The sequence below is a fragment of the Dasypus novemcinctus genome, chromosome 3 (genome assembly GCF_030445035.2).
Source record: "Dasypus novemcinctus isolate mDasNov1 chromosome 3, mDasNov1.1.hap2, whole genome shotgun sequence".
NCBI lineage: Eukaryota > Metazoa > Chordata > Mammalia > Cingulata > Dasypodidae > Dasypus > Dasypus novemcinctus.
Genome location: NC_080675.1, coordinates 84,480,168 through 84,492,960, shown reverse-complemented (window position 1 = coordinate 84,492,960; position 12,793 = coordinate 84,480,168). Strand labels below are relative to the sequence as shown.

General features: G+C 34.9%; 1 protein-coding gene across 3 annotated transcripts in view; it reads left to right on the top strand.

Moving 5' to 3' along the window:
- The window catches only part of SCFD1 (sec1 family domain containing 1), a 135,342-nt gene that overhangs the window by 84,856 nt on the left and 37,693 nt on the right, over window positions 1-12,793 (top strand). For all 3 annotated transcript variants that reach the window (XM_071213999.1, XM_058293621.2, XM_058293622.2), the window contains exons 16-19: window positions 2,842-2,912; window positions 4,770-4,849; window positions 9,728-9,790; window positions 11,980-12,055. In XM_071213999.1, the coding sequence (XP_071070100.1) occupies window positions 2,842-2,912; window positions 4,770-4,849; window positions 9,728-9,790; window positions 11,980-12,055 (290 nt within the window). The remainder of the gene's footprint in view (window positions 1-2,841; window positions 2,913-4,769; window positions 4,850-9,727; window positions 9,791-11,979; window positions 12,056-12,793) is intronic.

Below are 12,793 nucleotides of genomic sequence, written 5' to 3'. Positions count from 1 at the left end.
AGATGCAAGAACAATTCAGTGTAAAAAAGATAATCTTTCAACAAATGGTGCCAGAACAATTGGACATCTATGGGCAAAAAATTAAAATTAAAAAAAAATTAAAAACTTTGACCTAAATCTCACACCATATACAAAAATTAACTCAAAATGGATCAGAAACAAACCATGAAATTTTTAGAAGAAATCCATAAAAGAACAAGCTCAGTAAATTGACTTTATCAGAATTTAAAACTTTCATTCTACAAAAGACTCAGCAAGGTGAAAAGACAGACCTGTAGACAGGGAGATTATATTTGCAAACTGTGTATCTGACAACTGACTCGTATATAGAACATATAAAGACCTTAAAATTCAACAGTAAAAAAAAAAATCAAATTAGAAAATATGCACAAAGACATGAATAGCCATTTCCTGAAAGAATATACACATATGTCAGTAAGCACATGAAAATATTTTCAACCTCATTGGCCATTAGGGAAACAAAACCATAATGAGGGAAGCAGATTTGGCCCAATGGATAGAGCATCCGCCTACCACATGGGAGGTCCAAGTTTCAAACCCAGGACCTCCTGACCCATGTGATGAGCTGGTCCACGTGCAGTGCTGATGCACGCAGGGAGTGACATGCCACACGGGTGTCCCCCAATAGGGGAGCCCCACGCACAAGGAGTGCACCCCGTAAGAAGAGCTGCCTAGCACGAGAAAAGTGCAGCCTGCCTAGGAGTGGCGCCACGCACACGGAGAGCTGACACAGCAAGATGACGCACAAAACGAGACACAGATTCCAGGTGCCAGTGACAAGAATACATACAGACACAGAAGATCACACAGTGAATGGACACAGAAAGCAGACAACTGGGGGGGGAGGGGAAGGGGAGAGAAATAAATAAAAAATAAATCTTAAAAAAAAACAGCCGTAATGAGTTATCACTACATATGTATTAAAGCAACTGAAATCAGAGGCCCAGCAGGGGAGACCATGTGCTGACTGCTGGTTACAGTGGTGTACAGAACAGAACCAGTCCTGGTCTTCATGGAGCTTACGATCCCGTGGGTGAGATGGGCATTTCTCCAGGAAACCCACAAAAATGATTGAGTAAACCATGTTTAAGTCCTTCAAGACAAAGCCTGTGGCTGACTGAGACAAAAGGAAGAACAGCAAGTGATGGACAACCAGGGTAAATGAATCACTTGCAGTACTAGACTCCTGTGCTTTCTGCATTCGTTCGTGCTGGTGGTCTTGCGTTCAGCTGCAATTACTACTAGAATGCTATTCAGCAATAAAAACAAACTATTGATAGAGGCAATAATTTGGTTGAATCTTAGGGGAGATACACTAAGTGAAAAAAAGCCAACCTCAGAAGGTTGCATGCTATATGATTTCATTTACATAACATTCTCAAAATGACGAAATTATAGAAATGTAGAACACATTAATAGTTGCCAGATGTTAGTTAGCAGTATGGGGTGGGAGGTCGGTGTGACTATAAAGGGTTAGATCTTTGTGGTCATGAGATAGTTTTGTATTTTTATTATGATGGTGGTTATATTAATCTGTACATCTCTGAATACACACACAAATAAGTGTGTATAAAAAAACCAGTGAAATCTGAATTTTACAATGTGTGGATTCTACCAGTGTCACTGTCCTGGTTTTGATATTGTACTTTATGTTGCCATTGGAGGAAACTGGGTGAAGGGTAACTGGGACATCTCTGTATTATTTTATAATTTTCTGTGAATCTACAATTATTTCAAAATAAAAAGTTAAAAAGATTGCTTTGAAGTGTTTAAAGTACATGTTTGTAATGTTGAGAACTTTGGGGAATTTTATCATGCAATGATCCATTCTTTGTCTTATTCAGGAGGTATGGATAATTTGAGAATAGGTGTCTGGATTAGAAATGATTTTAAAAGTCAATGGTTCATCAGCCATTGTGCTTTGAAATAAATGCTCCTAATTTTTATTCCATAATAAAATAAAACAACTGAGTGTATTAGGACTTACTTTGGAGTGTGAGTACATATTATTAATTGTTGAGTAGTGAAACTGAGTTACCTATGATCAGTACCTTATCGCTTTCCACCCGCATGTATCCAGTAACAGAGGGGAGAGTAAATGATTTTCACTGGGCAGTCTTGGGCTTTGAGTAGTAGGGGGTAGTAGCTCAAAGCACCTACTGTAAGCAAGAAATTTCTTTGAAATCTTATGGCTTGTGTTAAATTTTCAGACAAATGTTGTGTACTATTGCACTATATTAACAGTTTTTTAAAATATAAAAATATGTTTTTTCAAAATCTTTTATTAATATAATATCCTTCAGAAATAGGAGACATGCATATTTAGTGGTACTCATTTAAGAAGCATAATTTTAGGCTCAGGTAGGTGATTTTAGCCAGCAAAGTTTTATAACCTCAGTATTCATTGGTTTCCCTGGTCAGTCCCATTTTGTTAGCAGTTCTTAAGCAGTTATTACTAGTATCTCCTTTCCATTTCAGAAATGTCCTGGTTTAGAACTGCATGTTCACCCTACCCATATCTTTTGTTTTATTTTAATTTATATCTGAAATATAAATCCCAACATTATAGACAGTTTAGAGCATTGAATGTATATATTTCTATAATCTCATCCTGCTAATCCCACATTTAATCTTTTTCCATATCTTTATTTTACACAGTTTTAAGTATAGTGCCTATAAGCTTCAATCAGTTTAATCAGGAACCATATTTTTGTTGTTTTTATATATGCCCTGAATTGTTATACACTTATAATTGTTGATATAATACATAATAGGCAGAATTATGAAAGTGTTCTTTCAAATCTACTTTTCCCTATGTAGCAGGAACTCCAGAAGATAAAATGAGGCTGTTTCTTATCTATTATATAAGCACACAGCAAGCACCTTCTGAGGTATGTCCTTGGAGTTCAGTTATTGGGAGGAGGGAGATTTGTAGAGTAATTATTAAAGTTAGAATTTTAAAAATTGAATTAAAAAGCACTATGGCCAAATAACTAACCATATTCCTTTTTTTTAAAAAGAAAAACAAATTTGTTAAGGTTGGTTCTATTCACTGCTGAGTTTTATAGCATTATTTATTGTCACCATGGGAAAAATCTGCTCATGAAATGTCTGGCCACTTTTAAATATGATCTGAATTCAAGTGGCCAAGATTCTTATTTCTGGAAAGTATTTCTAAACAAAGTTAACCAGGTTTGTTATGCTTATTTAAAGGTTGGTAGTATCATTCACTCATGATGTGGTGATCTTAGGAGTTTCATTTCTTCAAACTGGAACCACTAATATGTACTTATCTTCCAGGGACTTTCTCTGTAACTGAAAGTAAATTTGGACATTTTAAAAGGTTGTTTTAAAATTAATGTCCACTATAAAGGAGTCATTTGGAGGAAAGTTCCCAAAGTTCCAAAGACTTCCATGTATATATTATTGCAATTTAATAAAACTAAATTTCAGATTCTGTCATACTCAGATTCATATAAAAATAAAGCTGAGATGCTTTATATTACAACAATGTAGATATTTTTAATACCAGAATAAATTTCTAAGAAATTTTCATTTATAAAAGAAAAAAATTTTTATAACTGGGTAAGTGTATTGTGGGTAATTTGAGGTTTTGTTTTTTGTTTTTTGTAATAATCCATGAATTGATTTTATGGGAAAAAAAATTTTTAGGTATAGATAATTGACTTAGAGTAAAGAAAGCAGTGATTTTGGTGTCAGACTACTTCCTGGTTAGAGACCCGTTAACTCTAAGGGTCGTTAATAGTTTTCCTAGATGACCAACAAGCATATGGATGCAGAGATGACAGCTGAAGTGCTGTGGTCCTTTCGTTTGTTGCTGGTAGCAATTATTTTTTAATGTCTATAGATTGTATGGCTTCTTTTGGTCAAACACCTTTGAAATTTTAAAACAGCAGAATAAACAGAATATTTGCATTATGCCAATTCTGTTTTATGTTGGGAATACATCTCTTATTTTAAGGCAGTAAGAAAATGTAGTTATCATAAGGGAATCTAATAGCCTCTTTATATTTTCCTAAGAACATATGATTGTAAAATTTAATTCAGTATTCCCTTAATTTGACCGTATCATTTTATTTTTGGTGTGATTTATCCAAGTCCTGGCCCCCAAAATGCAAAATAGCGAAAATCTCTGGTTAATGGTTGAGCTTAAAGTTTTCTCCTTGTAAAATTGTTATAGTGGAGTGATATCAGGGAATAAATTGTATGAGAAAGAGAGAGAAAACAATTTAAAAAGTGCAGGATGCTTGCTGTCTAGTTAATGATTCTAGACCCTCAGAATGATTTTGATATGGGAAACCTAATCTGCTGTTTCCTAACTTGATTTCAGTTCTCCTTTTCTTTTAAAAGTGTGACCATTTCATATGTTGAATATCATTCTAGTTTTGAAATATTCTTAGTCAAGCCAAATCCTTCATGTAGTACTCATCCTGAGGAAAAATCTCTTTCAAAAGTGGAGGACAACTTGACTTTGTCGGACTTAATGAGGGTCCTTTTGTAAGTAATTTGGACTGTCAAAGGTAATTTTCATTATATATGATTTTTGTCATGGGTACTCACTTAAGATGTGATGCCACTATACTTAGTGCCGAGAAGTATGAAGAGTATGATTTAAACTCATACTTTCGGTTGAACTTTTTGAGTAATCAAGTGATAACAACAACAAAAAACAGTCTTCTCTTTCATGAAGTAAGAATTTTTGTAATATACTTGTTTTCTTATTGCAGGCTGATTTGGAACAATATAAAAAAGCTTTGACTGATGCAGGGTGCAACCTTAATCCCTTACAGTATATCAAGCAGTGGAAGTAAGTTTTATTTTCTTTTTTACTTATCATTTTAAAGAGCACAGAAGTGGTCAAATTGCCAAGAAAATGATAATGCTACTGGGAAAATTTAACAATATCTTGGTTTTTTTTTTTTACCCAGTGACATGATTATTTTCGTATCTGGCCCACCCTGTCCACAACTTAAAACTCTATAAATAACGATGACTTTTCTTTCCTAAATAAGCTTTTTATTTTCTTCATAGATAAGGTGAGAAAGACAAAGATAGAAATGTTTTAGGTCAAATGTCTTAAAAACATTAAAGGAAATTATTTCACTAGTGATCTTAAGAAATACAGATCAACATAATGCAAGGATTTTAAAAATATTGCGGCAGGATACAGGAAAATTGGTGCATTTAGACTCTGCTATTAGGAATATAAATTGAGCCACTTTTTCTGGATGGTATAAAAATGTTTAAAAATTAACTTTGACCAGCACTTTTAACATTAAGGATTTATCCCAAAGAAATAATTGGAGTTTTATAATCTCAGTAGCAATCATAATAATGAAGTTTTGAAAACCAACCTAAATGCCCAACAATAGGATTAGTTCATGAATTATGACATTTTCATAAGATAAAATGCAACTGGGTCATTAAAAAATCATATTGTTGACTATACAATGACTTTTGCAAGGGTTCGTGTTATATTAAGTGAAAAAACAAGGTTACAAAACCATTCTTTTGTTTAATAAATATTTTTGTGTGTGTGTGCCCACGAACTCTTCTAGACACTGGGAATACAATAGTGAACATGATAAGCAAGATACCTACTCTCATTTGTCTCTCACATTTGTGTTAGAGGAACAGCAAAAATCAACAAATTAGCGAATAATAATGAAGAGAATAATGTTAAATCATGTTAAATGATATAAAAAAAAAAAACAGATACAATAGTCACTTGTTTAGATGATGGCTCAGTTGGTTGCACTCAAGGAAAGCCTCTGAGTGGCTGACATGTGAGCCAAACCTTAGATGAATTTTCTTAGAATATGGTCCCTATTATCTATTTATCCATCCATCCATCTTTGTATGTCTGTACAAATATGCACATATATACACAGTGCATAACTAAAATGACATACACCTAAATATTAATAATGGATAACTCCAATGGCAGTTTTTTCCCTTTGGCTGCTTTTCTTGATTTTCCAAATTTTCTACAGTGAAAATGACCTTCAAATATTTTTTTAAAATAATATATTTTTAAATGTTACAAAAGTGAATTCACTTTCTTATCTCACTAAAAAAATATGCATTGCAAGAAAAATTTACCAAATTATCAACAGTAGTTGTCTCTGGTTGGTGCGTTTATAAGTGCTTTTTATTCCCTGTACATTAGGTTTTCCTTTTATTTAACTGTCCTTTTATTTATTTATTTTAAGATTTATTTATTTATTTCTCTCCCCTTCCCCCCCCCCCCCCCATCCCGGTTGTCTTCTCTGTGTCTATTTGCTGTGTCTTTCTTTGTCCACTTCTGTTGTTGTCAGCGGCCTGGGAATCTGTGTTTCTTTTTTGTTGTGTCAGCTCTCCGTGTTGGCGGCGCCATTCTTAGGCAGCCTGCACTTTCTTTCACGCTGGGCAGCTCTCCTTATGGGGCGCACTCCTCGCGCGTGGGGCTCCTCTAACGGAGGACACCCCTGCGTGGCACAGCACTCCTTGGCACATCAGCACTGCACATGGGCCAGCTCCACATGGGTCAAGGGGGTCCAGGGTTTGAACCAAGGACCTCCCATATGGTAGACGGATGCCCTAACCACTGGGCCAAGTCCACTTCCCTGTGTCCTTTTGATAAGGAAAAAATAGACAACAACAAACATATTTAAAAAGAGAAACTTAAAAGTATCTTTTCCAGTTTTTATAATGTATATTATAAAATTGGCTATGTGACATATGTCATTGTTCTTTTTAGGTTATAACTTTTGTGGAACTCCTTACTCAAAACATTTTGAAGTTAAAGGGGAAGAATCAGTCTTGGGCATCATTTTAGATGGTTACAAAAATATATAATTTCTAATTTGTAACATTTATTTTTCTTTCTGTAAATTATACGAGTTTATTGAAGAAAATTTAGAAAACTAAGAAAGGTATGAAGAAAATAAAAATTTACCTGTAATCTCATCATCCATAGACTACAGGTAAATGTAGTGTATATCCTTCCATTTGTATACTTGTTTCATAAAATATGTTTTGTAAAACTAGGAAAATATTATTATAGATAGTTTTGTATTTTATTTTCCAATTTTTATCATGCCAGTCTTTCATTGTTATTAAATTGTTTCCAGTGGTATATTTACTCTTTGTATAATATTCAACCATGAAAATGTACTATTATTTTTTTAACTTTTCTTCATTGTTTATGTGTAGTTGTTTCTTGTGAAAAAATAATAAATTTTTCTTATGGGCATATATTCTAATGTAGTGCTGATAATAATAGATTTCATGTCCTGCTTTTTGAGCAAAACTGAAAGTTCTGTGTTTGGGATTTCACTAAAGGTATTGGTGGATTTTGTCAAGATTGAACTTGAGTATTTTTAGCATTTCAACAATCATATCTTAGTGATACCCATTTTATTTTTACTCTCATAAAATTTTCTTGTACTTAGCCCTTTCTTTTTTTCATGTAAAGAAATTTGAAATAATAATGAATACTATACATATAGTGTACCAAGCAGTCCTATAGATCTGTTTCTTACTTCAGCAGTGTTTAGACACATCAAACCCAGGACTCCTTCTCCCTATTCCCTTTAGCCTCGGGCCATCCTCTAGGTGCATCCCCAGAGACCATCTGGCTGGCCTTTGCTTCTGGGACCAGCTAACAGTTTTTTGTGTTTAGCTCCTATTTTTAACCAACCATGAATTCCAACATCCATCAGAATTATTCCACTTAAGTGGAGACCTCTATCAGCTGCCTGTAAACCAACATCTGCACGCTTCCTTCACCTATCTCTCCCTGGGTTTTTATTTTGACCACAGTGATGTGGTCCTGAACTGTGTGGACGACTTACACAAGTTGGCAAAAGAGAAGCACCAGGGTGCCGAGTATCTCTTGAAGATGCAAAACCAGTATGGCAGCCACATCCTCTTCCAGGGCATGCAGAAGCCATCGCAAGATTAGTGGGGTAAAACCCTGGATGCAGTGGAAGCCACCATGGCCATGGAGAAGAGCCTGAACCAGACCCTTTTGGCTCTGCATGCCCTCATCTCTCATCTCTGTGATTTCCTGGAGAGCTATTTCTAGAAGAGGAGATAAAACTAATAAAAACAAAAATGGGTGACCCCCTGACCCACTTCCACAGGGCAGGCCAGGCTAGAATCTCCTCAAAAGGCTCAGCCTCAAATATGATTAAGAGCCTCCAGAGCCCAGAGATCTTTTGGGGCTATGGAAGTGGGGGCTCTGTGCCTTCCCCTTGCATTCAGGTTTCTGCCTAACCCCACCCTCCAGCCAGGAGGCATCTTACAGTCCTCTAATAAGCTGTGAATCAAGTATAAACAATGAAGCCTTTTGCAACTACAACAAACAAAAACCACTATAAAAGAATATTGAATTACATTAAAATGTTTGTGATGTGCTGTTATATAAAATATTATAGAAGTGTATGTATAATATACCAATTTTGTTTTAGAAATCATCTGTTATATATACATATGTAAAAAGATTAGATATGCAAGAAAATCCTAACAATGTTTACCTCAAAGTGCATTATTCTGGGTTTTTTCAGGATATAGACAGGGCACAGGCTATATTTTCTGGATTCTCTTCAGTGAACATAATACCAGAAGAAAAATGTCTTTTAATACATATTTACATGCTGTCCTTTTTGCCCAGTCTTCAAGAATTCTATAGTTTAAAGAGATTCTAGCCATTTAGAAAGAATTAAAAATAAATGACTCTGCAATAAGTATGAAAGTATATGGTATAGCGTATAATTAAAAGGAAAAATCATTGGGTAGCAGAATTAGAAAACTGTTAATGAAGAAAATAGTTTTCAGGTGAGTCTCAAAAGGAACAGTATTGTTTCTATTAGAGAAGAGGGCGATGATTTATACCCATAAAGGGTAGTGTGAGCAAAGGCATTTGCCTGGGATTAAGGCAATATGGAATGTGAAGAACAATAAAGAGATTACACTTAATCATTACGTAATTGTTCTTTTAAGCCAGCAAGCCCCTGTCTCAGTTCTTTTTTTTTTAATTTTTAAAATTTATTTCTCTCCCTTTCCCCCCACCCCCGCCCCAGTTGTCTGTTCTCTGTGTCTATTTGCTGCATCTTCTTCATCCGCTTCTGTTGTTGTCAGTGGCATGGGAATCTGTGTTTCTTTTTGTTGCGTCATCTTGCTGTGTCAGCTCTCCATGTGGGCGGCACCATTCTTAGGCAGGCTACACTTCTTTCGTGCTGGGCGGCTCTCCTTACGGGCCGCACTCCTTGCATGTGGGGCTCCCCTATGCGGGGGACACCCCTGCGTGGCACAGCACTCCTTGTGCACATCAGCCCTGCGCATGGGCCAGCTCCACACGGGTCAAGGAGACCTGGGGTTTGAACCGCGGACCTCCCATGTGGTAGACGGACGCCCTAACTACTGAGCCAAGTCCACTTCCCTGCCTCAGTTCTTTAAACTTTAACTATAACAAAAGAAAAGAAAAATCTTTAAGTTTGGGAAACTAAACGTTTGTGTTTTTTAAAGAATCTCACAGTATTTCAATATCATTTGCAACATCATTATATTTGTTGAAAAATTGTTTTCAGAAAATGCCTGCTTAGTGAAAGTTAGAATTATTAGTCAGTAGATTTTTAAATACCATGATACTGAATGTTAGTTGTAATAATCAGCTTTTGTATTTAACTTTCTTATTTCATAGGGCTTTTGCCAAGATGGCCTCAGCTCCTGCCAGCTATGGCAATACTACCACTAAACCGATGGGGTAAGTGTTTTTTTCTCATTGAAGTGTGTTCGTCAAAATGTAATTAGACTGTCATGTTTTAAAAACACAGTTTCTGACATTTTGAATGCAGAATGTTTTCATTGTGATATAGAATAAATGTCAACATGCCTTTGGCTTCCTTAGATGGTTCAAATTCTTGTTTTAAAATGTAAATTAATATATTTTCTATGCTGCTTTATTCTTAAAATATATGAAGGTTAAAGTTATTTTTATCATTGTTGATAACAATTAAGACTTGAAGCTAGGCATTCAAGATGTAGCTTTAAGATAGATCTAGGGGCATTGCTAAATGATAGGTAAGAAGTCCTCAGGACTGGGTATGACTTCTGACTCCAGAGAATTATATAGTATAAGTGTAATTTTCAAAGAAACTAAACAATGTAATTCTGACTACATATTTCCATGCCATACTTGTTTCAAATTCCTAACTTGTTTTTCAGAGCTAGAATAAAAGCACTGAGGTCCAGAGCACAGCAGGTTTATCCTAGTTCCTCCTTAAGCTACTGTTTTTAGTGCAACAGTTTCCAAAAACAAAAGCACTCTGCCTAAGACAAGACCTGTAAGTGCTTGGCAAAATGAATCCAACTGACCTTACCTTCAGACAGTGCAGTGTAGGTTAGCATATCCCCTCAGAATTGCTTGGTTCAGGAATTGCCTCACCAATTCCAACAAAGATTACTATCTTTTGTTTCTATTAATGAAAGGATTTCCTTACTGCCATCTCTTCATTTCAGAGGGTACTAAAGACAAGACAGAGAAAAAGAAAATATTTTTTGGAAAATTACTGCCATGTATTTAATAAAATATACTTTCCTTCTTCATATTTTAAAATCTTATTGAATATTAAAAGCCTATTAGATTTCTTACAGATTTAGGGGATTTTAACAAACCATGTTTTGAGAAAAATCTGGGATGATTTGAATATCTCTATCCTTCTGTTATAATACAAGGTTACTATTCTGTCCCACAAAGCATCCTTTGATCCCATCTAAGAGAGTCTTTGATCCACAAATATAACCCAATATGACAGGTCATTTGCTGTTCAAAATTCAGAGAGTAAATATTCTTTAAAGTTGAGGTAAAATTTGTGAAGTGTGTTGTCTTCACATTTTTACAGGATAGATTTTATGTATAGGTGCAGGGAGAAGGTTATACAGTGCAGGAATGGATCCAGCTGCTATCATTCAGAAACATTTGAGCAATGTATAATACTTAAAGGTATACATACTTCAATGTTAGTATGTTTTGAACACCTAAAGCAAATTGTCTGAATTACTGTGTTTAATATTACTGTTTTAGCATTGAGACAGCCATGAAAGCAAGGAATTCTCTTCAAATTATAATTTTTTAAATTTATTTTTTAATTTTTTAAAAGATACTTAAATGTTACATAAAAAATACAGGGATTCCCATATGCCCTACTCCCCATACCTCCCACACTCTCCCACATAAACAACATCCCTCATTAGTGTGGTACATTCATTGCAATTGATAAACACATTTCCGGGCATTGCCACTGAACATGGATTATAGTTTACATTGTAGTTTACACTCTTGCCCATACATTTCTGTAGGTTTTGGGAAGATACATAATGGCCTATATCTGTCATTGCAATGTCATTCAGGACGATTCTCAAGTCCTGAAAATGCCCCGTATTATACGTGTTTTTCCCTCTCCATGCCCTCAGAGCCTCCAGTGGCCACTGCCTCCATATCAATGTTGTAATTTCTTCCATTGCTAGAATCACAATAAGTCTTTAGTAGAATACCAGTAAGTCCACTCTAGTCCATAGTTCATTCCCCAATCCTGAGGATTCTGGGATGGTGATGTCCACTCTACCTTCAATTAAGAGGGGTCAGATTATAATTTGACTAAAAACTGTAGCTAAAATTAAGTAATTAAAAGTTTAATTTGAAGTCAGTCTTTATGTTTTATTAATAATTATTTACTAATCAGTATTTTTTTTACTATTTTGGTCAAAATTACAGTAGTGATATCCGTGAAAGCAGAAATTTTCAGAGGCTTTCTGTTTAGTGAAAACAAAGATGGTACAGTGAGCATCAGCATGTGTCTTTTTGTATATATCAGACAAATATTTTATTTGTAATAACATATTGGAGAGGTAATTTATACTCATTGTGGTCTTCCTTCACTCTTTTGCCTTTAGTCTCTTATCACGAGTCATGAATACAGGATCACAGTTTGTGATGGAAGGAGTGAAGAACCTGGTATTGAAACAGCAAGTAAGTACAGTTGGTAAGAAAACATATTAATAAATTTTGAACATACATTGACAGGTTGATTGCTTATAGCAACTTCAGGCTTTTTTCAAGATACAAATATAAGGAATAAAAGAAAATGTTCATTTATCAATGTTTGAGACTATGAGGGTATTTTTACAAGTGTGGTTCAGAGCTCCATAATTTTATCCTGCTTTTTCTAAAAGACCTGCTGATTCGGACTTCATTCACTCTTTTTTTTTGGTACTGAGGCCAGGAATTAAGCCCAGGACTTCATATGTAGGAAACCAACCCTCAACGCTGAGCCACATCACCTCCCCCTGAGTTGGTTTTTTGTTTGTTTTGCTTGTTGTTTGTGTTTAGAAGACCTTCTCAAACCTGGGACCTCCTGTGTGGGAAGCAGGCGCTCAACTGCTTGAGCTACATCTGCTTGCTTTACTCACATTTTGATTTTCCTTTAATCTCAGTTTTGTAGAAGTACATTAATTAAAAGTATTAACCTATTTAAAATAATTAACTTCTCAGAACATAATATCATTTAAGTTTTAATAGATTTTAAGATAACTTGGTCTAAAAGACTGCTCTGTAAATTGTAATAAATATTTTAAGGAGAAAATATGTTTTCAAATAATGAAGCTATCTAACTTGGTTTCTGGTTTTATAAATAGGACAATTTTTAAATGATTTTTGTGTTTCTGTGGTTTTTCTGTTCTAATGTACAAATATTTTGCTTCATAGAAT